Source organism: Prunus dulcis, chromosome 2 (assembly GCF_902201215.1).
Source record: "Prunus dulcis chromosome 2, ALMONDv2, whole genome shotgun sequence".
NCBI classification, from domain to species: Eukaryota; Viridiplantae; Streptophyta; class Magnoliopsida; order Rosales; family Rosaceae; genus Prunus; species Prunus dulcis.
In genome coordinates, this window is record NC_047651.1 from 13648552 (window position 1) to 13672716 (window position 24165).

The window sequence follows — 24165 nt, forward strand, 5'->3', positions numbered from 1 at the left end:
CATACAAAGCATATATACATATATATATATATGGGATGGTACAAAAAGCATTAAGATTTCTATGCTTTTAGGGACGACCAGTGCTCACTAAAAGATTTAAAGATTCTGTTCTTCTTCTGGCTATGGTGTTAAAAAATCTTTTCTTCACTTGCCCACTAAGTTTCTTTTGGATACAAAGCAAGAGCACTTGCAGCAGCAAAGAGGGCTTTGATGGTTTATTGCCTCAAGTACAGTCATGCTGTGGCTTTACTGGGAAGAAAATATGATGTCCAGTTCATGTTCGAGACCTTTTGCATATGCAATTCCATATGGTACGTTTAATTTGATTATATTAGTGACATGACTGCAAAATTTGTTGTTTGTTTACATCATTTTTATGAGTCCTCCATTATCTCTTTTACTGTCTTATTTATTTCCCCCCCTTCAATAATTTTTTTTTATTTAACCAAAAGCAAAAACCGTATCTTCCTCTTCTAACAGCAAATAATTAAGTGCCTAATTCTTTCATTGCTTAAACAAGCAAAGAGAACTCCAAACTTTTATAAACGAAAATGACAAAAAGCCATTAATTTCAGAATTTCTATATGATAAAATAAACAAATATATATATTACTTATTATTAATAATAAAAATACTATCTGTTTTTTTTCTTCTCTAAAATTCTCCCCAAATGGCCATAGAATCATACTAGTTTTTTCTTTTTCCCCATAATCTAACCCGAGACAAAGTCCTAAAACAAGCAATATAAACGATAACACAGACAGAGTTTGTTTCGCTGTGGTTGTGCTTTGACATTCAAAGTGCTAGTCGGTGTACAAGAATTTTGCTTAACACTAAATTTTTAATACCAGAAAAGTAAGATGTAGACACACGGTTCAAAAAATCTATAGCCTAAAATAGTATAGGAAGAATCTATTTATTACTCATCAAAGGAGTTGTATCATCAAGAATCTATAGCCTAAAATACGTTCTCTGAAAAATAATATCTGTTAATCATATAGACAGAAAAAATCATAGGGAGAAAGGCTTTGTATACACATCGAATGGCTCGCAGGCAGTTAATTGCGGCTCCTGCAACAAAGCAAAACAGAATGGCACATCAGTCTCTATAAATTCATTAAAACCAACGAGTTGGATGCCAATACACTAACAAGCCTGTCACAAGATCATTTGGTGCATGCTCATGCCTTGAAGTCAAGTGCAAATTGAACTTGTCTATATGCTTTCAGATAGAAAACTCGAGTGGAAATTTTCCCCTATTTCCATATGTTGGTATTACTATATCATCATTTAACTTCAAAAACTACTAAAAACAAGTCGTGCAAGCTGATACCTGTCTCAACCCGCCAGTGTCACTGCCTCCTGTCAGAAGCATCCCAAGGAGGGATGTAACACCACCACCACCACCACCACCACCAAGGAGAGATGTAACACCACCACCAAGGCCACTACCACTACCCGTGCTTCGAAGAGTAGAACGCATAGAATTGAGTATGCTTCCATATGTGCCCGCTTGTCCACGTTCAATTGCTTGGATGAAGCAGAAAGTCATGGCACCTGTTGATGTGATCTTTGATAGAGCCTGTTCCCAATAAAGCATGAGATCAGACATGCTCTACTTGAGATTTAAACTATAATTTTATAAACTCTAGACCTCTTTTATCTTTTCAAACTTACAGATGTATCAGCAGAAGTCTGATCATCATCACAACCACTGAACGAAATGACTTCTCCTCCACTTGTGCCTTTCCATACACCTGATCGAGGGCGATGATCCTCCCATACATATCGTCCATTCCTAAATCAAGAAAGGAAATTTATTCGTAGTAAGAAATCCCTACTTTGGACAAGGAGTAATCGAGTAGGTAGACACAGAAAGGAAACTTATCCATAGTAAGAAATCCCGACCTATTGCAGATTGGTAAAAAAATTTGATGGAAAGGAAACTAACCTGTCCATTCGACAAAGGAATGGCAAATCTAGTACAGTGCCGCTATGACAAGCATCTATTATTGCATGAAGCTTAACCCCATGAGGAATGGGCCTTACAATCGCTGCATTTATCTCATCATCAACAATCATACCCTGAGTTTCGAAGTCAAGGGGACAAAGGGTTTCATCATATCCATCTACTTCATCACCATTATAATTCCTCTGTCGTGAACCATGACCAGAGTAATGAAACAGGAGGGAGTCACCAGGTTGACAGCCTTGTACAAGCCAATGTAATGCCATTCTAATGTTGTATTTGTTTGGAATCTTGGATGGGTGAGTTTCTTCTTCTGCAGTTCAAAATATGGGTACAAATTATGAGTAGACAAGTTATTAAACATAAGAAAAAGAAATATATTCACCAAAGGGTTTGGAAATTGAATTAGAGCATCAAGAAAAATTGAAAATTACTGTGTATTTGAATGCTAATTATTCTATATTGAAAAGACAAGAACTTTCAAAAAGAAAAATGGAATCAAACTACTTCTTTAAAACTTTTAGCAGATCAGTTCCTACACAAACATTTTCTCTGTGTCACTTTGTCAGAAGAAGGAGAGAAATTCTGATATTGGGAGGGCAAAAGACTATCGAAGAAATATATATTATATAAATCATTAGTGTTACATATATATATATATATATACATACACATATATACATATATATACATCTATATATATATATATACATACACATATATACACATATGAAGACACCTACAAAATGATACACCAGCAGAAATGTTCCTTTTTTATCAACTACCAATGATGAGCAGAGTGAAGCCACATGACAAAAAACTACTTAACGTGATTTTAGTGCTTTCAACTGTTAAATGACAACAATACAAAAGCTGCAAAATTTTAATTCTGATAGAACCAAAAAAAAAAAAAAAAAAAAAAAAGATCCTGTAAATACTCAAGCCGTCTGCCTGCCTTCAGTTGGAATAAATGTTCCCCATGCACATATCTACTACTCGCCATAGGCCATCTCAAGTTTTATTCTCTTAGTTATTTTTCAGAAGTGCACTAAGCCAAATATCACACACAGCCATAGCCCACTCTACGTCCTAGATCAGCTCTGTGATATCCTACAAATAAGATCTACACGGTTCCTGTGAACTGTACAAGCTCAGCTTGAGAGAGTCACAAAAAGATCCAAAGTCCAGAAAAGAATTAAGTCCATTGATGATCTAACTATCAAATCATGCACAACAAATTGTACCTACAAGTTCCCATACAACACGCCTTTCATCAGGCTAATTGTCAGTAACTGATTTGTTCAGCTAGACAGCACCTTAAGTTTATCGTTTTCCAGATAAGTAATTTCATATGATGTTCTTGAAAGAAGCTCAAGAGTCATAGAATGATTACTAAAATCAAAGTGTCTTCTACAATTAGTTAGGTACATAATATACCATATATAATGCACGCATTGCGAATTCAACTCCTAGTTGTTAACAGAATTTTGGGTTGTTCTTTCTTCTTTATCGCCAACGAGTATTCCCACAAGCACAAATTTCCCTTTAAATGCCCAAAAACCCTTCACTCATATCTTCACTTCTCTGCTAAGTTAAATGGCCAAACATCCTATTTGGAACTTCTAATTGATAGGATTCACAGCTGCTTTTCTCATCCAAACCTTCTTCTCACAAACACTAGCCAAACATATCGTAAATGATCCACTTTCCTACTTGAAACTTGTACCTGCAATATTCAGCTGCATATCTCATCCTAACTGATGCAGGAGCATCTACAAGGCTGTCCAAGACTGCTTGAGCCCACTAGCGAACTAGGCTAGGGTTCTAGTTAATTTGGGGATTTTAATTACTTTATTATCTTCTTATTTGTCACGTTTGCTTTTATGCCTTAAGTTATTGAAGTAGTCGTAGAGGGCTAGGATTTATTTAAGTAGTCCTAGCAGAACTAGGATTAGTAAGTTTCTTAATAGCTAAAAAACAGACTATTAAGTGTATACAGTTTTTATCAATTTCATTTAAAAAAATCAGATTAAAGATCCATGCAGACATGGATACAGAAAATTAGACCTCATAAATTCTGTAACCAATAAAAGATCCAATTCAGTTATACGTAAAATCACGCAAAAAGGCTCTCAACCCCTATATATTTCCTACCCATCATAGTATGGCCAAGGTTGGCTTTATATTTTCCTGATTCTGAAGACATGCGCTTCCTTTGCCATATTGTGTCCAAAAAGCATTTGAAAATGAAAGTTGCCAGTACTTTTCAGTAGAATTACCGAACACAATTACAAAGCTTTAACCTTTAAGGAACATATTTCTTAACTCATCATTGGATTTTGGCTTTTCATCACCCTGTTCCTCAATTTTTGGTTTATTTGCAGTCTGACCAAGTGAAAGGATATTCCTGGGAGTTGCAAATGTGTTCCTACCCCTCAGCTGGACATTGTCGCTTCCTCAAGTATGAGTAGACTGCAGTGCTCGATGTGCCCTAGATCCATTGGAGGTCTCAGCAGATTCCCGAGACTCAGATCCCCTGGCATGTTCTTTTTTCCCCTGCTTCGGATCTGATCATGCAATGCTCAGCTTCTTTCCAAGGAGCCTTTGCTTATTTTTTGCTACAGCTGCAACGAGGTGTGCATCATCTGAAAAATCCACAAATGCCATTTCCCTTGGCTTTCCAGTGAACTTGTCATGCAGTATTCTAATAGCAACCACTCCCCCAACATCACCGAAGATTTGATGCAGATGTTCTTCATTTGCCTTAGAGGGAAAATTTAATACAAATGCAGTGCACTGATCAGCATGTACTTTTGTTTTCTCTGAAACAGGCTCTTTCATCGGTTGCTCATTTTCTACATCTGGTTTGTCACCCTTGGCTTTGATCTTTTCCTCTGTATTTTGTTCAAAGGAGTTCAGAATCTCAGAATCCTTCCCATGTGCTTTCTTTATCTTTTGAGCTGCATTCTTTTGCCACTTTGCTGAATATTGTTCATCAGGTATCTCTGAAACTTGATTTCTCTTGTCACAAGCATTCTTCTTGAAATAATCATCCCCCTCGCCTGTAAATTTGGTTTCTTGTTGTGACTTAAATAATTGTTGCCCTTCCAGACGAGGAGAGACCTTTTGTGCAGCACGGTCAAAATCATCCAACGAACCAAACTCCCTCTCAAAGCATAACCACAAGTGGCAGATGTCCTCTGAACCAGTTGCGGGAAATCTTTTAGCATCTCCTATATAGAGACTGAACTGCATTCACATGCCCCAATTCAGTTTCCATTGCTATATAACCTTGCCATGCTTCCAGCATTGAACCACGAATCTTAAGTAAACTTTCCCAAACTTCGCGAGCTGCCAGTAAGTCCTTAGGCAGATTTAGCTCTAGACAGGCCCAATAAGCATGCAAACGTAACAAACCATCTGTGATCTTCAGGTTTGCTGAAAAGTAATCTGAAGCACTCTGAAAGGTTTCCCTTATTAATGAATAATCCAAGACGTTCTCTCCTTCAACAGGGCATGAGAGTCTTCTTCTTAGGCCATCTACGCGGGTGAGGTATAAATTCAGGTACTCATTGAGGGTTAAAATGCATTGCAGGGACTTCTCAAACACAGTAGAAATCTCTTTCTCAGAAGCATGACCATGCTCTAACGAAAGCAAATATCGGACACAAAGTTCTCCAACACATGGGCAATTCTTTACGGCCCTGGAATAAACGTTGGTTATAATACTTCCAACCTTCAATGTTTCATCCAAATAGTGAGTATATTCAAGCCAGAGATAACTGGATATAGGAAAGTCAGTAATAGCACATTCATACAACATATCCTGCCGAAGCAGTTAATGAAATTTTGAAGTCCTTCTGAGTCAGACATACCTTGCCCACAAATCTGTTTTTCAAGATGAAAGCCAGCATTATACAATTCCAACGCTTTTTGGTATACTGAGGCAACATGGGATGAAATCCCATCCAGGTCACTGGAGCCAGCATCAAGAATGTTTCCTCGTTCCACTTCCCATGCCTTGTAATCCAAAAGTGTTGACCTCATATCAACATGGGGGACTGGCAACTGATGGTGGAATAAATTACGAATGAGCTGAATTTGCTTTTCTCTTGCCTGATTGTCAGTCTCATAAAAAAATATAGCTTGTTCAAATTCCCTGTACCCTTCCCATAGTTTATTGCCTTCAGAAACATGCAAACCAGCTGCAGTAAGAGCCCGTTCAAATAGGTTTCTTGCCTTCAAAATACCAGCAGACTAACATTCTCTTACTGAGGGATCATTTTGTTGAACAAAATACAAGTAGTCATGCCAAAGAGAGATGGACAGATACTCAAAGACTCCTTGCTCATAAAGCTTTTCAATAGCAGGAAAAGCATGAGACCCTGTGGACCCAATCCTGCCACATAGAAGGGGTTAACGGAAACAGCTCATTCATAGCTTCCATTGCTTGCCTCAGCTTTTCAATGTCGGCCATTTGCCTCAAAATCTTTATGTATTGGACATGACCATTGTAGTTGCCACGATTGGTCGAGAGCTCGGCTTCTAGGGTTTGGAGCTGCAGGTTTTTCTGGGCTTGGTCCCCGTCCTCCAAGCCAGAATCAGAGTCAGAATCTGAGGAGCTAGGGTCTTGGTCAGGGAGGTCCGGCATGGGAGGTCCGGTCTGTGGTTCAGGGTTTACAGTTTCTTCTTCCATCTATGATCTCACTTGGTATTGTTTCTTTCTTTCTTCCACAGAGACCAAATTGTAAGCTTTTTACTTTTATGTCTTATGTTATTTGAGCAGTCCTAGTAGGGCTAGGAATTATCAAGTAGTCCTAGTAGAACTAAGATTTATTAGGTTTCTTGCGCTAGAACTCAATTATTTCCATTCACGGTTCGATTTTACAGCCGCTGAAAAGCAGCTCAGCCCTACTGCCCTGCACCCCTAACCTTTTTTCTCACAAACACTACCCCTAAAGCCTCAACCTTTATGGCCTAAAATATCTAAATCAAAAGTCTTTTTCAATTGGGCATCTTCAAAACATATGAAATCAAATCACACCGACAGAGACCAAATCAAATCACATTGCAAAATTTGCAGTCAATCAAAACAGAACATATATTCACATGCACAAGAAGAACCCATATTCACAATTACTACACAGCTATGTTTATGTTATGCATATGCAAACTGAATATACCAGTGAGCATGACAATGGAATCTTCTGGAAAGTGGAACTTGTTGATGAGGAGAAACCGCATGCACTTGGCATCATTGATGCAACCCTTTAGCTCGTGTCTCGAGTATTTGTACGAGATCCCACAGATCACAGCCTTCTTCCGGCCGTGCGCGTTGGGGGGAGGACCTGGCGGCGCGTGGGAGTAAGGGGAAGGAGGGGGAGGCGCTTGAGAGTATGGAGAGTGATGGGAAGGCGCGTGTGAGTATGAAGATGGAGGTGGAGGCGCGTGGGAGGAGGCAGGTGGTGGGAGGGTGCGTGGGTCGGCGATTAGGGTGACAGCCTGGCAGAGGGCGCAGCGGATGGACTCGGCGCCGGGGGGCAGCTGGAGCGGAGTGCGGCAGTTGGAGCAGTTCACCAGCATATACATGGTCGCCGCCAAATTGGAATTTGGAGAGAAGGGTAGGAGTAGAATGGGAATGCAATTGAATTTATGGATTCTTGTGATTGTTCAGAGAGAGATATAAACTCGGTTTTGGATTGGAAACTTGAAAACCGTGACTGCAAAATTGGATTATTAGAGAGAGAGAGAGATGCGGGATTTCATTTTCTTTTTTGTTAATCATGTCATGTGTTAATTAAGTACCAAACATCCATTTGTATATTCAAATACAAACCAAACTTTAATATTTGACACGATAATAAACCCATTGAACCGTATTACTCGATGAAAGCAATCATTATCTACATTTCACAAGACTTGCACGACTTAGAGCAATTCCATCCATTTGCCCTTAGCCATGACAAGGGTGGAATTAAGGTAGTCACTATTCACGTGAATAGTGGTTGCCCTTGCAAATAGTAATTTGTGTTTTCACCCGTTGCCATGGCTAAGGGCAATTACTATACATTTTTTTGTTTTTTCCTCCTATTTTTTAATGAAAATGATTAATTTGGGTAATATTTTCAGATAAGATTTCCGGGTTAATACATGTGAAGACTATTCATAATCAGATAAAATTTCCGGATAAGATTTTTGATTCAAATTTCGGATGAATTTCAAAATTCAAAATTCAGATAAATTTTTGGGTTCAAATTTTGAATGAATTTCAAAATTCAAATTTCAGATAAATTTGGGTTCAAATTTCGGATGAATTTCAAATTTCAGATAAGATTTTCATCCAATAAAATCAAGCCACGTGGCATGTCTATCTTGCCAAAATTTTCTATAAAACAAGAGGCTCAGCTCATACCTCTCACACCACATCTTTCTATATTTTCATTTCTCAGAGTTTAGAATTCATACTTCATTCATTCTCAATGGAAGAATTTAGGAGATGCTTGGAGAGGCAAGAGAGAGAGAAACCGTAGAGCAGATGAAATCAATGAGTTGCAGAGACAAGTCGATGAGCAAGTTCTCATAGCAGTGGCTTTGCAAGAAGAAGAGAACCAAGGTCGCCGCCGTGGTTCACAAGTCGGCCGGCGCCAGAATGTGGAAAGACATAGGCATTCTCGGGGTAAGAATCTTTTGGAAGATTATTTTATCCCAACTTTTTTGTACTCTGATGTTGATTTTCGAAGGCGATTTAGAATGCAACCTCATTTGTTCAATAAAGTCATGCATGATATTTGCAATTATGATGCATACTTTGTTCAAAAGTGTGATGCTACTGGGGTTTTGGGGCTTCTTCCGGAGCAAAAGCTTACAGCTGTTATACGAATGTTGGCGTATGGAGCATCTGCTGATCAGGTGGATGAGATTGCCCTGATGGGGAAGTCCACTACGTTGGAGGCTTTGGTAAGATTTTGTCAAGCAGTTGAAACTCTGTACACTAGGGACTACCTGCGTAGACCTACTCCCAGGGACCTCCAACGGCTTCTACAAAAAGCCAAAGCTCGAGAATTTCCAGGAATGATGGGTAGCATCGACTGCATGCACTGGCAATGGAAGAATTGCCCAACTGCCTGGCAAGGTGATTATGGAAATAGAAAAGGCCAAAAAAGTATCATCCTTGAAGCGGTTGCTGGCTTCGACACATGGGTTTGGCATGCCTTCTTAGGAGTTACAGGATCACAAAATGACCTCAACGTGCTGGGCCAATCCCCCGTATTCAACAATGTATTGAGAGGCCAGGGCCCCAATGTCACCTATCAAGTCAACAATACTGTATACCAGACGGGATACTATCTAGCTGACGGCATCTACCCGAGGTGGACCACTTTTGTCAAATCCATTCCGAATCCCCGATCCCAGAAGCAAAAATTATTTGCTACCTATCAAGAGGGATACAAGAAAGATGTCGAAAGGTGTTTTGGCATCCTTCAAGCTCGGTGGTTGATTATTCGAGGTGCGGCTCGTATGTTTGATGAGGAGATCCTCAGAAGCATTATGATGACTTGCATCATCCTCCATAATATGATTGTGAAGGATGAGTACGATTATGATGCTTTAGAGGTCTACGAACCGGATCCAATGAACACGGCATTGACACGAATATATGAAAGGCCCATGGGGCCAAATGGAGAACCGTTTGAGCTGGAACCGTTGGTGAGGGATGGTCATTTGATGACCCGAATGATAGATCGATATACAGAGATGCAATCTTCGTATATTCATGAAATGCGTCAAGTTCACTTGATGGAGCATCTATGGGCAGTGAAAGGCAATGAAGATGAATGATGGAGCATAGATGCTTTGGTTATGTTTTATTTAGTTTTGGTTAGGTTGTGTTGTATTTTTATTTATTATGGTTTGGTTGTGGTTGGTTATTATTATTGTGCCTTGTTTGTACTTTTTTTTTATTTTTATTATGTTTTGTTTGAAGTATGGAATATGTTGAATAAAAAGGTAATTTATTGAATGCTTTGTTTATTAAATAAAGAAATCTAATACAAGTCATTAAAAATTACTACTACTAAAATAAAATACATGAATTACAACAACTTTAATAGAAAACATGAAAAATACAAATACATAAAAGGTATGCTAACTAATTTAATGGTTTCCATCATTTAACCAATCCGTGTTGTTAGACCCATCATCCCGGAAAACTCTTCTTCTCATAACATCCCTTCGTTCTAGCTTCCAAAATTGTTTTGTTTCAAGGGACATATGACTTGTATCCATCGCCATGGTTTCCCGATCCGTCTTGTCCATATCTTTTTTGTGCAAATACTCCCTTTCTCGTGCATACTCAGCTTGAAGGGCCAACTCGTTATCTTGGCGTTTTTGCTCCATTTCTATTCTTATGCCGTTTTGCCTTGCAATTTCCTCCAAAAATTGTGAATTATGATTGCTTGATTTACCCGCTTTCTTTGCCTTCGCGGCCTTTCGGCCAATGGGCCTCGACTCCTTTTCGATGGGTGAGTCTTGACTCATAGGAGAATCGAGAGGTGAATCCGATGTCATTGAATCACGGAGTGGCGTCTCGTTTAACACAACCTCCGGACCCGTCGGAATAATTATGAACCGTTTGCAATATTTCACCACCTCCCAACATTCATGATGGGTGAAACTTTTTTTGCCACCCCCGGTTGCACCGAACCACATTTGTGCTTGAATTATCTATTTAACAAAAAAATGGAAATGCAATAAATATTTAAAATATATTGGATATGCAAGTAACAAAAAAAATAATAATGGAAATGCAATTAACCTTACAAATAAATTAGAAGAGCAAGAAAATTAAGAAACAAGTGGAAATGCAAGAAATATTAACAACATATTGAAAATGCAAGAAATATTAACAACATATTGAAAATGCAAGAAATATTAACAAAATATTGAAAATGCAAGAAATATTAACAAAATATTTAAATTGCAAGAAATATTAACAAAATATTGATAATGCAAGAAATATGAACAAAATATTTAAAATGCAAGAAATATTAACAAATATTAACAAAATATATATATTAGGAGATTAAACTTAATAAAACAAAAATTATAAAATACTTACCTCGTTAGTACGATTTTGCCCACTTCTATAGTTGTCCATCGCTTTTGCTAGGGCATTTCTCCATTTTCCCAACTCTTTATTGAGAATTTTCCACCTACTGGATAATGTCATCTCCGTACGAGTAGACCCCGGAATTTTTTCACAAAATTCGGCATGAATTTTTTTCCACATATGAAAAAATTTCATTTCATTGCCGGACACGGGACAATGACAAATTTGGAGCCAAGCCTCACACAAGGAAACATCTTCCATGGTGCTCCAAGCCCCTCCGGTTTCGATAGAAGAAGCCATAAAAATATGAAATCAAAATGCTAGATGAAAAAGAGGAAAATGTTGAGTAGAAAGAGTGAATAATAGTAGAAGTATAATGAAATGTAAGAGTATTGGTGTTGAAAGTGAAGGGTATTGATAGGTATTTATAGAAAAAAATTATTAGAATTTTTTAGAATTTTTAAAAAAAATTTACGATTTTTTTTCATAATTTTATTGCCCAAAAAAGCCTCAGCCGTTGGATGAATTCGGATAAGCAGATCGGAAGGCTGGGGAGGCGACACGTGGCAGCGTACCGTTGGAGCTGGCGTCAGCAAAACGCGGGCTGGACCTAGGGCTGGTCTCGCCTTCGGGCTAGCCCGAGTTGGTGGGTCCCACACCACCCCCGGGCTTGGGCTGCACCGTGGAACGACTTTTTTTTTTTTTTTTCTGCCCTCGCCTCGGGCTGGGCTCCCTCGCTGGAGCCGCTCTTATAGGTTTGATGTAAAGAAAAAGAAAACAATAGCCTAATGTTTAAGGTTATTTATGAGATAAAATTTGAAATGGCATGACTTGATTCAAAAACAAATAAAAATCAAGGATTAAATGTTAAAATAGTCTTTGTGTTTTATAACATTGGTCAATTTAATTTATGTATTTTTAATTTGGCACCTGTGTTTAGGACAGTTAATCAATGTGATCAAATTCATTAAATTTATATTTTTAAAAAATATAAAAAATATTTAAATATTAATATATACTAGTCTCTCTTCACGTGCTTCCGTTTCTGTGAGAGGTTTTTTTTTTAATTTTTAATTTTCGGGTCATTTTCAAGTCAACTCACCATGACCTGTTTAATAAACTGGTGGATTTTGAATCAACCCAATAAAATACCTATGTAACCCAATTATTAAATGAATTGTGTCAATTTGTGTAATACACACCAAATTACCAACTTGTTTCTTTGTTTCTTCTTCATTTTCTATTTGTCTTTCTCAATCTTCATATATATATATATATATATATATATATATATATCGGCAAAATATAATCACTATTTTTATATAAAAATATACATGTAAAAATTGCAAACTGCAATTACTTGATTAAATTATCAAAATTCAAGTTTTTAATTATTTTTTTTATGACCTTATGAATTTGCGATGTGGCTCTTTTGTTGATTTTTTGTATTTATTGATTTATTGAATTCAATATATATATATATATACAGAGAACTTCTATTGTACGGCCCACTCCAGATTGTATTTCACCAATCCAAACCGTCTATTTTGTAGATACTCATTCAAAGATCATCTCTACAAAAAATCACTTGAATCCGATATCATTTGACCATTCAATTGAGTTATTGAAATTTTAGTACTTTCTTGAAGCACCGTGCTCATTGATTTTGTAGGACACAATTGGATGTCGAAACGGTTTCCGATTTGTCTAATTTTTGGTAAGGATGATCTATGAATGAAGACCTAAAAAANTTTAATTTTTTTAAATATAAAAAGTATGAATTTACCATATTATCCTCATTTAATTAATAATTTTAATTCTTAATGTTTGCATTAACCAAGGGCAATTTCTGACATTTTGAATGTTTCACCATTCTCTGCCTTTTGCTTTATATATATAGATTTCACGAGACGTGCACGACTTATAGGTTTGATGTAAAGAAAAAGAAAACAATAGCCTAATGTTTAAGGTTATTTATGAGATAAAATTTGAAATGGCATGACTTGATTCAAAAACAAATAAAAATCAAGGATTAAATGTTAAAATAGTCTTTGTGTTTTATAACATTGGTTAATTTAATTTATGTATTTTTAATTTGGCACCTGTGTTTAGGACAGTTAATCAATGTGATCAAATTCATTAAATTTATATTTTAAAAAAATATAAAAAATATTTAAATATTAATATATACTAGTCTCTCCTCACGTGCTTTCGTTTCTGTGAGAGGTTTTTTTAAAATTTTTAATTTTATTTTAGAATTAAAAATAATAATGGGTAGTTGTGTTCCATAAAAATAGGATCTATCATCTAAATATTCTTTTAATTTTAATTTTTTTAATATGAAAATGTGTGAATTTACCATATTATCCTCATTTAATTAATAATTTCAATTCTTAATGTTTGGATTAACCAATGGAATTTTTTGGTATTTTGAATGTTTTACCATTCTCTGCCTTTTACTTTATATATATTCAAAAAAGTTTCTTAAAAGGAGTGCAAGAATGAGTGAACCGTTGAATTTACATTCAACGGTGAGTGACCACAAATCTCTTGGACCCTTGTAGTCTAAGAGATCAATACTGATATATATATATATATACGTATAGTCCCCTTCTATTGAGGGATTCCTTAAATAATTTTATTTGAGGGATGCCCTTTAGGGTACCTTATAATTTTTTTCCCAATGATCCAAACCATATATTTTTTAGGTCTTCATTCATAGATCATCCTTACAAAAAATTAGACAAATCGAAAACTGTTTTGACATCCAATTGTGTCCTACAAAATCAATGAATACAGTGCTTCAAGAAAGTACTAAAATTTCAATAACTCAATTGAATGGTCAAATGATATCGGATTCAAGTGATTTTTTGTAGAGATAATCTTTGAATGAGTATCTACAAAATAGACGGTTTAGATTGGTGAAATACAATCTTGAGTGGGCCCTATAAGGGGTGTCCCTCAATGTAAGCTCTCTTTAAATTATCAATAAATCAATAAATACAAAAAATCAACAAAAGAGCCACATCGCAAATTCATAAGGTCATAAAAAAATAATTAAAAACTTGAATTTTGATAATTTAATCAAGTAATTGCAGTTTGCAATTTTTACATGTATATTTTTATATAAAAATAGTGATTATATTTTGCCGTTCTATATATATATATATATATATATATGAAGATTGAGAAAGACAAATAGAAAATGAAGAAAATGAAGAAGAAACAAAGAAACAAGTTGGTAATTTGGTGTGTATTACACAGATTGACACAATTCATTTAATAATTGGTTTACATAGGTATTTTATTGGGTTGATTCAAAATCCACCAGTTTATTAAACAGGTCATGGTGAGTTGACTTGAAAATGACCCGAAAATTTAATAATGCAAGTTGACTTACTAATTTTCCATGCGATTTCGAGTCATGTATCGGGTCGTATCATAAATTGTTAGCCAGAAAATTGAAATAAGTTAATTTATTCTTCTACCATTCTCTTTTTTATACAAGAGATATTATCTTTTAAACTATGGGGAAGGGGATTCAAACGAAGGTGCAAAATGAGGAGTACATCGGCTATAGCCAACTTGACTAACCCCATGTCTGCTTCTTATACCATTCTTGATAAATAAACATGTCATCATTTTATCCGTAACGACCAACGATTGTTCTCAAATAATTCACTAAAATTAGTAGTTCAAATATGGGAGGGGGATTTGCTCACATACACACTATCCATGTACTACTGGAGTTCAACCCTGAGTGGTCTCAAAAAAAGTTTTATTTTTATTTTTATACAAGTCAATACTATTTTCCTCTAGGCTAAACCTCGTTGGCATTCAAAAAAAAAAAATTTTATCCTTTCAGTGTAGATTAAATTTTAGCCAAAAGTCACTTTTGGTCCTTGTAGTTTGGCACTTCAACTACTTTTGACCATATAGTTTCAATTCCGTCAAATTTTCCATTGTAGTTTCGTCTTTGTAGCAATTCAAGGACAAATTAGTATTCTTATTAATTTCTTTGACGATGCAAGGGACAATTTTGTCAATCCAAAATCCTTTAGTGTAAAATGTCGTCTCCCCATTTCATATTAGAGTTTGAAATTCAACCACTAATCCCAATTTTTGAAGAACCCTAAACCCAAATGGCCAATTGCAAGCCTTAACATGAAATGGGGAGAGTTTCAGATGAGCTTTTACGCTTAAGGATTTTGGGTTGACCAAATTGCCCCTGGCACCATCAAAGAAATTGACTGGAATACTAACTTGTCCTTGAATTGCTATGAAACTACATAGTCAAAAATGAAGGAATTGATACTACATGGTCAAAAATGGTTAAAGTGCCAAACAATAAGGACCAAAAATGAATTTTAACCTTAAATTTTTATCTTTATTTTTTCGTGGGTTAGAAAACTCGAGTATGTTTTACAATTTTTGTTGTTGCCAAAAGTCACTTTTGGTCCCTGTAGTTTGGCACTTCAATCACTTTTGACCATGTAGTTTCAATTCCGTCAATTTTGCCATTGTAGTTTTGTATTTGTAGCAATTCAAAGACATGTTAGTATTCTCGTCAATTTCTTGAACGATGTAAGGGGCAATTTCGTCAACCCAAAACCCTTTAGCGTAAAAGCTTGTTTAAAATTCTCCCCATTTCATATTAGGGCTTGAAATTCAACCAGTATTCCCAATTTTTGAAGAACCCTAAACCCAAATGACCAATTTCAAGCTCTAATATTAAATTAGGGGAGTTTCAAATTAGTTTTTATGCTCAAGGATTTTGGGTTGACGAAATTGTCCCTTGAATCGTCAAAGAAATTGACAGGAATATTAACTGTCATTGAATTGATACAAATACGAAACTACAAGGTTAAAATTGACGGAATTAAAACTACATGGTCAAAAGTGGTTGAAGTGCCAAATTAGATGGACCAAAAGTGACTTGTAGCCTCTTTTTTTTTTTCCTCTATTGGACTAACTAGACTACGAAGGCCCAAAAGAAATAAAAAGCCCTAAAGACATGTTCTGAGGGGAGGGATAGGCCGGAGGGAGGCCACTATATAAAACGCTATAGAAACGAGGGTAAAGAGCTCGGGCTGCAAAGTGACAGAGATTTCTAGGGTTTTAGCTCCTCCATTTCCATAACCAAAAATGGTACGTTTTGTTTGTTGTGTAAGCCTTTTGGTGTTACAGAATTGTTTTTGTTTCGCAACTATATTGCATAAGTTTGTGCATTTGAAATCTGTTGATGAGCAGCCGTCTCGAAATAGATTTGTTTTTGTTTTGCTTCATTGTGGTTGGGGAAATTGTGCATTCAAATCACATATTTTTTGTACTGTACTTCTTTTCGATTTTGATTTATGGGTTCAAATGGGAATTGCAAAACTGGAAGATATAGAGGGGTGGAAGTAATTTTTGACTCAGAGGGCAAAACAAATATTGGGTTAAGTCCTTCAAAATATTTAGCTGTCTAAGCAATCTGGTGGGTTGTTCATGCTTTTTCCCCCAATTAGTGTGGTTGTCAAATGGGGTTTTCTCTCTGTTGCACTGTGAGATGTAGAATAAACTGTGACCTTAGATCTTGATATAGATTGTTGAAAAGGAAAGCTTTGCTGATTCTTTGTGTTATAGTCCAAGAGTTTAGTTTCATGGTTTGAAGATTTATGGGTACATCATTGTAGGTAGAGGACTTGGAGTTAAAAATAGTTGTTGCATTTACCCTTGTTTTTAGCATCTGTGCCTTGTACCTTGTGTTCTACTTTGGTTTAGAAGAAAATTCATCAAGTGTGGCTCAATAGTATCCTTGCTAGTTTTGCCTTGGTGATTGCATCTCAATTGATATGGATCGTGTATATGAATGGCTTTAGCTTTATGGTTGTAGATTGTGTTTTTATTTTTTCTTCTTTTTCTAAATATTCCACTACCAACTTGGATTTGATTTTTTACTTTCCACTTTTTTTCCTCTGTTGTTGTGCAGACAAAGAGAACCAAGAAGGCCGGTATTGTTGGGAAGTATGGTATGTTCCCGTTGCACTTTTTTTTTTTCCTTCCTTCATTTTAATTTCATTGGAAACGAAATACCGCGGGGGAATCAGTTTAGTTTATGCAAACAGGAATGCAGAGAGTAGTGCTGAATGATTATTCTAGTTTAGGTTTATAACGATTTAAAAAAACAATCAAGCTGTATTATTAAAAAAAAAAAAAGGATTTAGAACTTTTGAGTGCTATTGCCAAAGATTGTATTAGTAAACAAGGGAAGCGCCGTTGCTGGTATGGTATGTCACAATAATTAAAATTTAATGTTCTGTTTGACCTACAAAGGTGGCCTTACTTATTTTGTATCTATTCAGGCACCCGATATGGTGCTAGTCTGAGGAAGCAAATCAAGAAGATGGAAGTTTCTCAGCACAGCAAGTACTTCTGTGAGTTTTGTGGGAAGGTAGTTACCCTACTCTATTATTTTATGATTATTCTTGACAGTCTTATGGTTTTTGTAGCTGTTTAAAGTAAAAATAGGTTTCTATATGTATGCAATCCTTCTTATGAAAAGCTCACCATTGCAGTATGCGGTGAAGCGCAAGGCTGTCGGAATCTGGGGTTGCAAAGATTGCGGAAAAGTGAAAGCCGGTGGCGCCTACACCCTAAAGTGAGGACTATGCCATTATGGGCTTTGTTTGTAACATATATTCCTGTCATTCTGTACTTGGATTATAATTCTTGTGTTTTGGTATATGTTGCAGTACCGCAAGTGCCGTGACTGTTAGGAGTACCATCCGAAGGCTCAGGGAGCAGACTGAGAGTTAGATCTGCAGACTTCGTCTGTTTTCCTTGAAATCTATCTTTTTCATGATGCAATATGTAAACCTAGTTAACCATCCTTTTCTTAATGTTCTATTTACATTCTGTTATGTACTTGTACGCGGAGCTTTGTCTTTGACAAAGCGGAGTAAGTGGTTATTGAGTAAATTATAGTTGTTTTCGTTAAGATTACAGAGCCATTGCAAAGTTCAGTTTTCTTGTGGGTGATATTGCATTCTATGATTGAATCAAAAGGTTGTTCGTTCTCGATTCTTTCATTTATTAAATTTTGTACGTATGAAAGAAATATACGGAACCCCTTTCATACAAAAGCTCAAAAAGGAACACTTCTTTGGTTGACAAGGAAAATTGCCTTGGACATTTGTATGAATTATTTGTGGAGGTGAAACTTACAGATAAGTTTTCTGAAGCGCAAAGCCCGCTCCACTATTAGTTGTCATTCCCAAACCGGCAAATTTCAGCAACCCTACTAAGTTTGACAGAGAAATTTTTTTGATGAACTTTGACAGAGAAATCAAGTAAAAATAGAAATTTGTTAAATTATACCTCTCTGGATCCAGCTTTCTTCACCCACAAATAGCTCAAAATTACTTAATTTAAAACAAGGGTAAATTGTCGATATGTCCCTGGAACTTGTACTTAATTGTCAACATATCATCTAATTTGCCATTAAATATGAGAGCAAATTGGTAATTTCATATGTTAAAAATAATTAAATACTGTAAAATAAAATAGTATGACATATAAAATGAAAAACAATCACTTTAATAAACAGAGGGGAGGGACCCACCCACCCTTTCTTCTCTCTCTCTGCGACCAAGCCCATTCTCCCCCCTCTCTCTCTCTCTCTATGCGACCAAACCCATCAGCCCCATTTTATTCAGATCTTGAATCCATTGATGAGTTGTGCGATTTGGGGTGCGGTGAAGGGGCAATGAACCTGTGAGGTGAAGAGGTCTGGACCTTTAAGGCTATGGGGGAAAAATCATAGGGGAAATGGCGCGAATGGGTTTGGGTTTGTGGGTAGGAATAGGGTTTTCTTTTATGTTTTTTGGATGTAGGGTGGGTTGCAGGTAGGGAAGAGGCTGGGTCACTGGCTGCTGTGATTTCAATCGAGGATTGGAGTGGCTGAGATGGGGGATGGGGAGGAGTTGTTTTGGGTTGGTGAGATGAGGGGCTGGCTGTGGTGATGAGGAGAGGTGTGATGGCGATGGTGGGAAGAAAGGTGATGGCTGTAGGGAGGTTTTTGTTTTATTTTTTTTTTCCTTTAATTTTTTCCAAAAATAAATTTTTTTTAAAATCATTTAACTGAAAATTGGATGAAATGTTGAGAATTTGGACCGCAGGTGGGAAATTGCGGATAAAATTTAGTTTGAGTCCTTAATTTTGTAACAAAGAAAGTCATGATGTAAATTGATAATTAGGTACGAGTTCAAGGGATATTTCTGCAGTTTATCCTTTAAACCAACGAACTGATTTGGTCAAACACCCGTTTATAGGTTTCTTAACAACCCTAGTTTAGAACGAACTTATGCTTCAACAACCCCGAAACTGCATAATAAAAACCATGCTTCTTGTTACCATTCCCATCAATTTGAATCAAGATACAGAAAGGGCAATTGATTTGCACTGTTTATATGTCGTAGTCACAAAAATGAGCGACAAAAACTGATACAATAACTTGTCATCTCAATTGTTAAGGTGAGATCAAGAGGATATACCTGTAACTGAAAAATCGAGGAACTTGCATAAAACTCTCACTATGATTCACTTTGTGCCCAGGCTCACGATTGGCTATAATAACATAGATTAAAAAAAGAAGAATGCAAGTGGGTGGAATGGTTAATGGTTACTGAAAATTTTCTCACCTTGTTAAAATTACTAACAATTCACATACAACAGCGGCTGGGTCAAGGTTTTACCTGGGCTCCAGCACTTACATATTACATCTACCTCATCTATACACAAGACGCACTAGGATTGCAAAGCGAAAATTAGTAAAGCATCCGGATGCCGACCAGCATTCCCTCTTCTTTCTCCCTCTCTCCTTCTCCCTCCCTATATGTATACACAATCTAAGAAACAAAATATATAGATGTAAACTTTGACACTCCCCACGTATGAGTTCAAATACGCACCATCCTCTCCAGGCAAGATGCCGAAGATGCGAACCTAAAACTTGAAGCTACATCAGAAGGGAAACCATAAAAGCTTCCTCTTGTTCTCACACCTCACAAACTTGCACTGAGTCCTCATCAGGGTTTTCATAAAATTGGAATTGGTATGCTGTCACTGCTACTATTGTGCTGCATTTGTTTCTGGACAGCTTTCACTGCTGCTACTCTAGCTGCATTTGCTGCCCTATTAGCTGCTGTTACAGCCCTGTTCACTCTTTCATCCACCTTGGCGACATCATAGGCTTTCTCTGCCACTATTCGTGCTTCCTGATTGTAACATGAATAATAAAACAGATTAAGAACAAATTCTATTGGCTATTCACATTGTAATAACTAAATGTCAACCCATTTCCCACTTCCCTAAGAACGTGACTACTGAAGAAACAAAGATAATTATAAGTACTTGGGTATGGCGCTACTTCGTTGCTAACAAGTATTAAAAATAAACATGCAAACATTTATTGAACATTGCATAGGTTAGAAATTGTGAACTAAAACGAACTCTAAGAGTCATGCTAACTATAAGTTTTTTGCTTGAGCACACTTCCTTAAATTGACGCAAAGTGATATGAATGAGCACTAAAACCAAACAAGTCTTGACCAGAAATTCATATCCTCATGGAACCACAAAACAACAAACTCTTTTGTAGCTGTACTGTGGGCACAAATTTGTAACACATCTGCTACTGTTGCATTCCATAGAAAACATGTGTGCCTTATGCAAATATTTGTGTAAATAGTAAGTACCTGTACCGCATTGAGTACTTTGGAATGATTAACAGCAACCGGGGATACAGGATAAGTTGCATTTTGTGTGCTTGGAACATCAAGGACTCCATTTTGCCAGTGACCAGCCTGAGTTTCCCCAGTTCTGAATGTGTACATACCAAGCCCTTGCCTTCTACCCTCATGCCAGGCTCCCTCGTACCTATGTCCATTTGCAAATCGATAGACTCCAAACCCATGCATTTTATCCGCAAAATATTCTCCAGCATATGTATCCCCATTTCTGAATAAAAGTAAATAAAAGAAATTAGCGGAATTTCTCTCAAAAAGAAGTACTGAACATTTATATATAGGTGGATATTTAGCCACAACAGAGGTATCCATAGATATAAGGCCCAAACTAAACACAAAACAAAATGCCAATTAAAGGAGCATGGATGTGTATTTGTGTGCATATTTGCATAGCAAGCCATCCCAATATCTCAATATCAGATGAAAGGCGAAGTAAACTGAAGTCTGCATATAGCATTTTATTATTTAACAAGTATAACTGCTCTATCTCAAAACACAAATGGTTAGAAAACATGTGAATAACAACACTAAAGTGTATATATTGATGCAACTGTCGTAATTCAATAAGGCACTACACTCTGTAAAATTTTCCACCATTGTGCCATTAATTTTGGTAGATGTTAAGCAAATCAACAGTAGGTACAATACCTAAAATTCAACTCCCCCCTTTTTTTGTGTGTGTGGATTTATATCTTGAATTTCCATGAGCATCATTCACACCTGTATATTTAAATTAAGGTAACCATTCTTAATTTTTTTTTCCCACGCTTCTCAGAATTTCTGGCAACAATTATCTCAGGTGCCTACAGTATAACAGTGATGAACGCCCAGTCTTTTCCAGTTCTACTCTAAAGATTAACACAAAGAACTCTCTCCCGTTCTTAAGGTTTACAAATCCACAAAATTCCCCAAGTAAAACCAAACGAAAGTAGTGAAATCCATAAAACTCAACTATCACATCAAGTGGCGCAATCCATGATTAACAACTTCTTCACAATCAAATCACAGCCAAGTAACAGAAGAACTATAAAAAATCAGAGACAATAAGTGGAAATAACATCATCATCCTCAGAATAACCAAAAATATAACCCAAAAAATCAAAACATAAACAATGCCACAAACTCCATTGCCAAATTTACCTGAAATGGTAGTGACCAAGGCCATGCTTGACGCCCCACTTGAATTCCCCAACATATCTACTCCCATCCTCACAGGTATGAATTCCACACCCATGAGTCTGCCCATTAGACCATTCCCCAGCATAAACATCACCAGTGTAAAACCTATACACTCCAAAACCATATCTAAGACCCTGCCTATATTGCCCGCGGTACCGGCTTCCTCTTGCCCATGTCTCTACACCATAACCATCATATTTCCCATCAACCCAGTCTCCCTCATACCTCCCACTCATGTAATAGTAATACACCCCACTTCCTGAACACTGTCCCTTGTGAAACTCACCCTCATACACGTCTCCGTTGCCATAAACCTGAACCCAACACCCTGAATTTCCTCTGTTCTCGGCTTTTGGGCGAGACCCAATTGACCAAAACACCGGCAAAGGCGGTCTAGACAAGGAAGACGAGGTCTTGAGCTTGATTGGGAAAGACCTGGCTAGGAAAAGCCGTATTGATGGGAGGCGAGGGAGGGCGAGATTGAGCGAGAACAGCAATGCAGAAGAGAAAGCAAAAGCGGAGAGAAAGTCAAGAAAGAAAGAGTGGCTTGGGTGAGAGACCAAGAAGTAAAAGAAGGGCAGACAGAGCAATAGGAGAAGGCGGCGGAGGCGGTTGACGCGGCGGATGAGGCGAAAAAAGGCGGTTTTGGCGGCAAGAGAAGGGGAAAAGAGAGGTGGGTTCTTCGGGGGCGGTGGGAATTTGTAAAGGGTTGGGGATTTGGAGAGAGAGGAGTGGGTTTGGGTCAAAAGGGGTCGCTTGTAAGGTGTGGTTTGAGGGATTGGAGGGTCATTTTGGGGCAAATGTTGAGATGGGTAGTGAGGAAACTGAGAGATGTGGTTGAATTGGTGCGAAATTGAAGAAGAGAAAGAAGGTGGCGGTGGTGGTGCTGCGCCTGAGATTGGATTGAAATCGGAAGAGACGCCAATGCTTTCTTTTCCGATCTGAGCTTCTGATTTCTTATGATGCATTACATAAGGAACACAATACCAATCATAGCAACAACAAAAACGGCGACAAGAACAAGAAGAAGAACACGCAGTTTCGTTTCCTCTGTTCTTATTTGGATTTTTGCTTTCTGGTTTTCGGTTTGATTGTGAGGAGAGTGGTGGGGATGTGATTGTGGGGTTAGGCGAATGTTTCTCTCTTTATTTTTTTCAATTTTTTTTTGGACTTTTGAGTATTATTATGGATGACTGGAAAGGAAGGGGAAGATGAGATGTTGGGAAGAGCGATGCGTACGCTGAGTTTATGGCTAAAGATTGAACCAAGAGTGGAGTGTTATACAATCGTCCATTTCCAATTTTGAAAAACCAGAGAGACCAGTCTCAGAGAGAGAGAGAGAGAGAGAGAGGTCCACGTACTATATCTGACAACTCAAAGCGACAAATAATTCGGTGAAAGTAATATATTCTTTCCCCTCAAACAGTAAATACGCGTATTTTATTCCTACGTATTTTCTTTAAAAAAACATGTATCTGAAAAGAAAAAAAAACTTCTATTTTTAAGTTTTCTTAAATTTACATATTAAATTTATATATGTTTTTAGAGTAATCGGTATTTTGTTGAAAAGATCAAACGGGTTTTACAATCCTCAAAAAGAGGTCAACGGACTCCTACGACCAATTCGTAGCACTTATAATAGACAAAGGGTATCTATAATCTAGTAATCCGATAAATTGTCATATTAACCTTATATTTGATACAAAAATAATTACTCATCTAATGCTTATCAAGGTAAAGTAACGAAAAATATGATAGAAGAATTGCATTCACTATATTGATTCTACAACTTGTACAATTTGCTTTCTTTAGAATTTGTCACTTGTCATCAACTCTTTCACATCGATGCTTCTTTTTATAAGTGAGATACATCAACACATTCCTTCTTATCAATAACAAAGCAAACCTAATAAGCAAGTGAATCTTTTGTATGTTTTGAAAAGTGTACTGTATGTGTATAGTATAATTCAAAACCGAAGTAACTAACAATAATTAGTTTGATTATGTAAAATTGCATTTATGATCTTTTGGATCACAGAAGTCCAAGAGATTGTGGTCACCCACCGTTGGACATTAATTCAATGGTTCAGAAAAGTTTCTTAAAATGAGTGCAAGAGTAA

General features: G+C 36.8%; 3 protein-coding genes and 1 pseudogene across 3 annotated transcripts; 1 reads left to right on the plus strand and 3 right to left on the minus strand.

Moving 5' to 3' along the window:
* Positions 1-821: 821 nt before the first annotated feature.
* LOC117617789 (metacaspase-1-like) lies at positions 822-7880 on the minus strand. Its single transcript, XM_034347346.1, has 5 exons — positions 7153-7880; positions 1952-2282; positions 1678-1798; positions 1334-1582; positions 822-1071 (listed from the first exon to the last, which is right to left on the minus strand). Exons 1-5 carry the CDS (start codon positions 7556-7558, stop codon positions 1012-1014), a joined length of 1167 nt encoding a protein of 388 aa, XP_034203237.1. The 5' UTR covers positions 7559-7880; the 3' UTR covers positions 822-1011.
* On the minus strand, positions 2290-7145 carry LOC117617787 (annotated as a pseudogene).
* An 8219-nt stretch (positions 7881-16099) lies between the features above and the next one.
* Positions 16100-18070, plus strand: LOC117618757 (60S ribosomal protein L37a). The gene is made up of 5 exons (XM_034348479.1): positions 16100-16226; positions 17050-17089; positions 17423-17511; positions 17636-17718; positions 17813-18070. Exons 1-5 carry the CDS (start codon positions 16224-16226, stop codon positions 17874-17876), a joined length of 279 nt encoding a protein of 92 aa, XP_034204370.1. The 5' UTR covers positions 16100-16223; the 3' UTR covers positions 17877-18070.
* Positions 18071-19737: 1667 nt separating this feature from the next.
* Positions 19738-23426, minus strand: LOC117619842. The gene is made up of 3 exons (XM_034349887.1): positions 22007-23426; positions 20816-21077; positions 19738-20335 (listed from the first exon to the last, which is right to left on the minus strand). The coding sequence occupies exons 1-3, from the start codon at positions 23011-23013 to the stop codon at positions 20156-20158; spliced, it is 1449 nt and encodes a 482-aa protein (XP_034205778.1). The 5' UTR covers positions 23014-23426; the 3' UTR covers positions 19738-20155.
* Between the last annotated feature and the right edge of the window lie 739 nt (positions 23427-24165).

Excerpts from the sequence above, each read along its gene's own strand:
- LOC117618757 (XM_034348479.1), top strand. Across the intron at positions 17,512-17,635 it reads TCTGTGAGTTTTGTGGGAAG|TATGCGGTGAAGCGCAAGGC; the intron begins GTAGTTACCCTA and ends TCACCATTGCAG. Across the intron at positions 17,719-17,812 it reads GGTGGCGCCTACACCCTAAA|TACCGCAAGTGCCGTGACTG; the intron begins GTGAGGACTATG and ends TATATGTTGCAG.
- LOC117617789 (XM_034347346.1), bottom strand. The coding sequence starts at position 7,558 with ATGTATATGCTGGTGAACTGCTCCAACTGCCGCACTCCGCTCCAGCTG. Across the intron at positions 2,283-7,152 it reads TTCCATTGTCATGCTCACTG|AAGAAGAAACTCACCCATCC; the intron begins GTATATTCAGTT and ends TTTGAACTGCAG. Across the intron at positions 1,583-1,677 it reads AGACTTCTGCTGATACATCT|GCTCTATCAAAGATCACATC; the intron begins GTAAGTTTGAAA and ends TATTGGGAACAG.
- LOC117619842 (XM_034349887.1), bottom strand. The coding sequence starts at position 23,013 with ATGCATCATAAGAAATCAGAAGCTCAGATCGGAAAAGAAAGCATTGGC. Across the intron at positions 21,078-22,006 it reads CTTGGTCACTACCATTTCAG|AAATGGGGATACATATGCTG; the intron begins GTAAATTTGGCA and ends ACTTTTATTCAG. Across the intron at positions 20,336-20,815 it reads AAGTACTCAATGCGGTACAG|GAAGCACGAATAGTGGCAGA; the intron begins GTACTTACTATT and ends TGTTACAATCAG.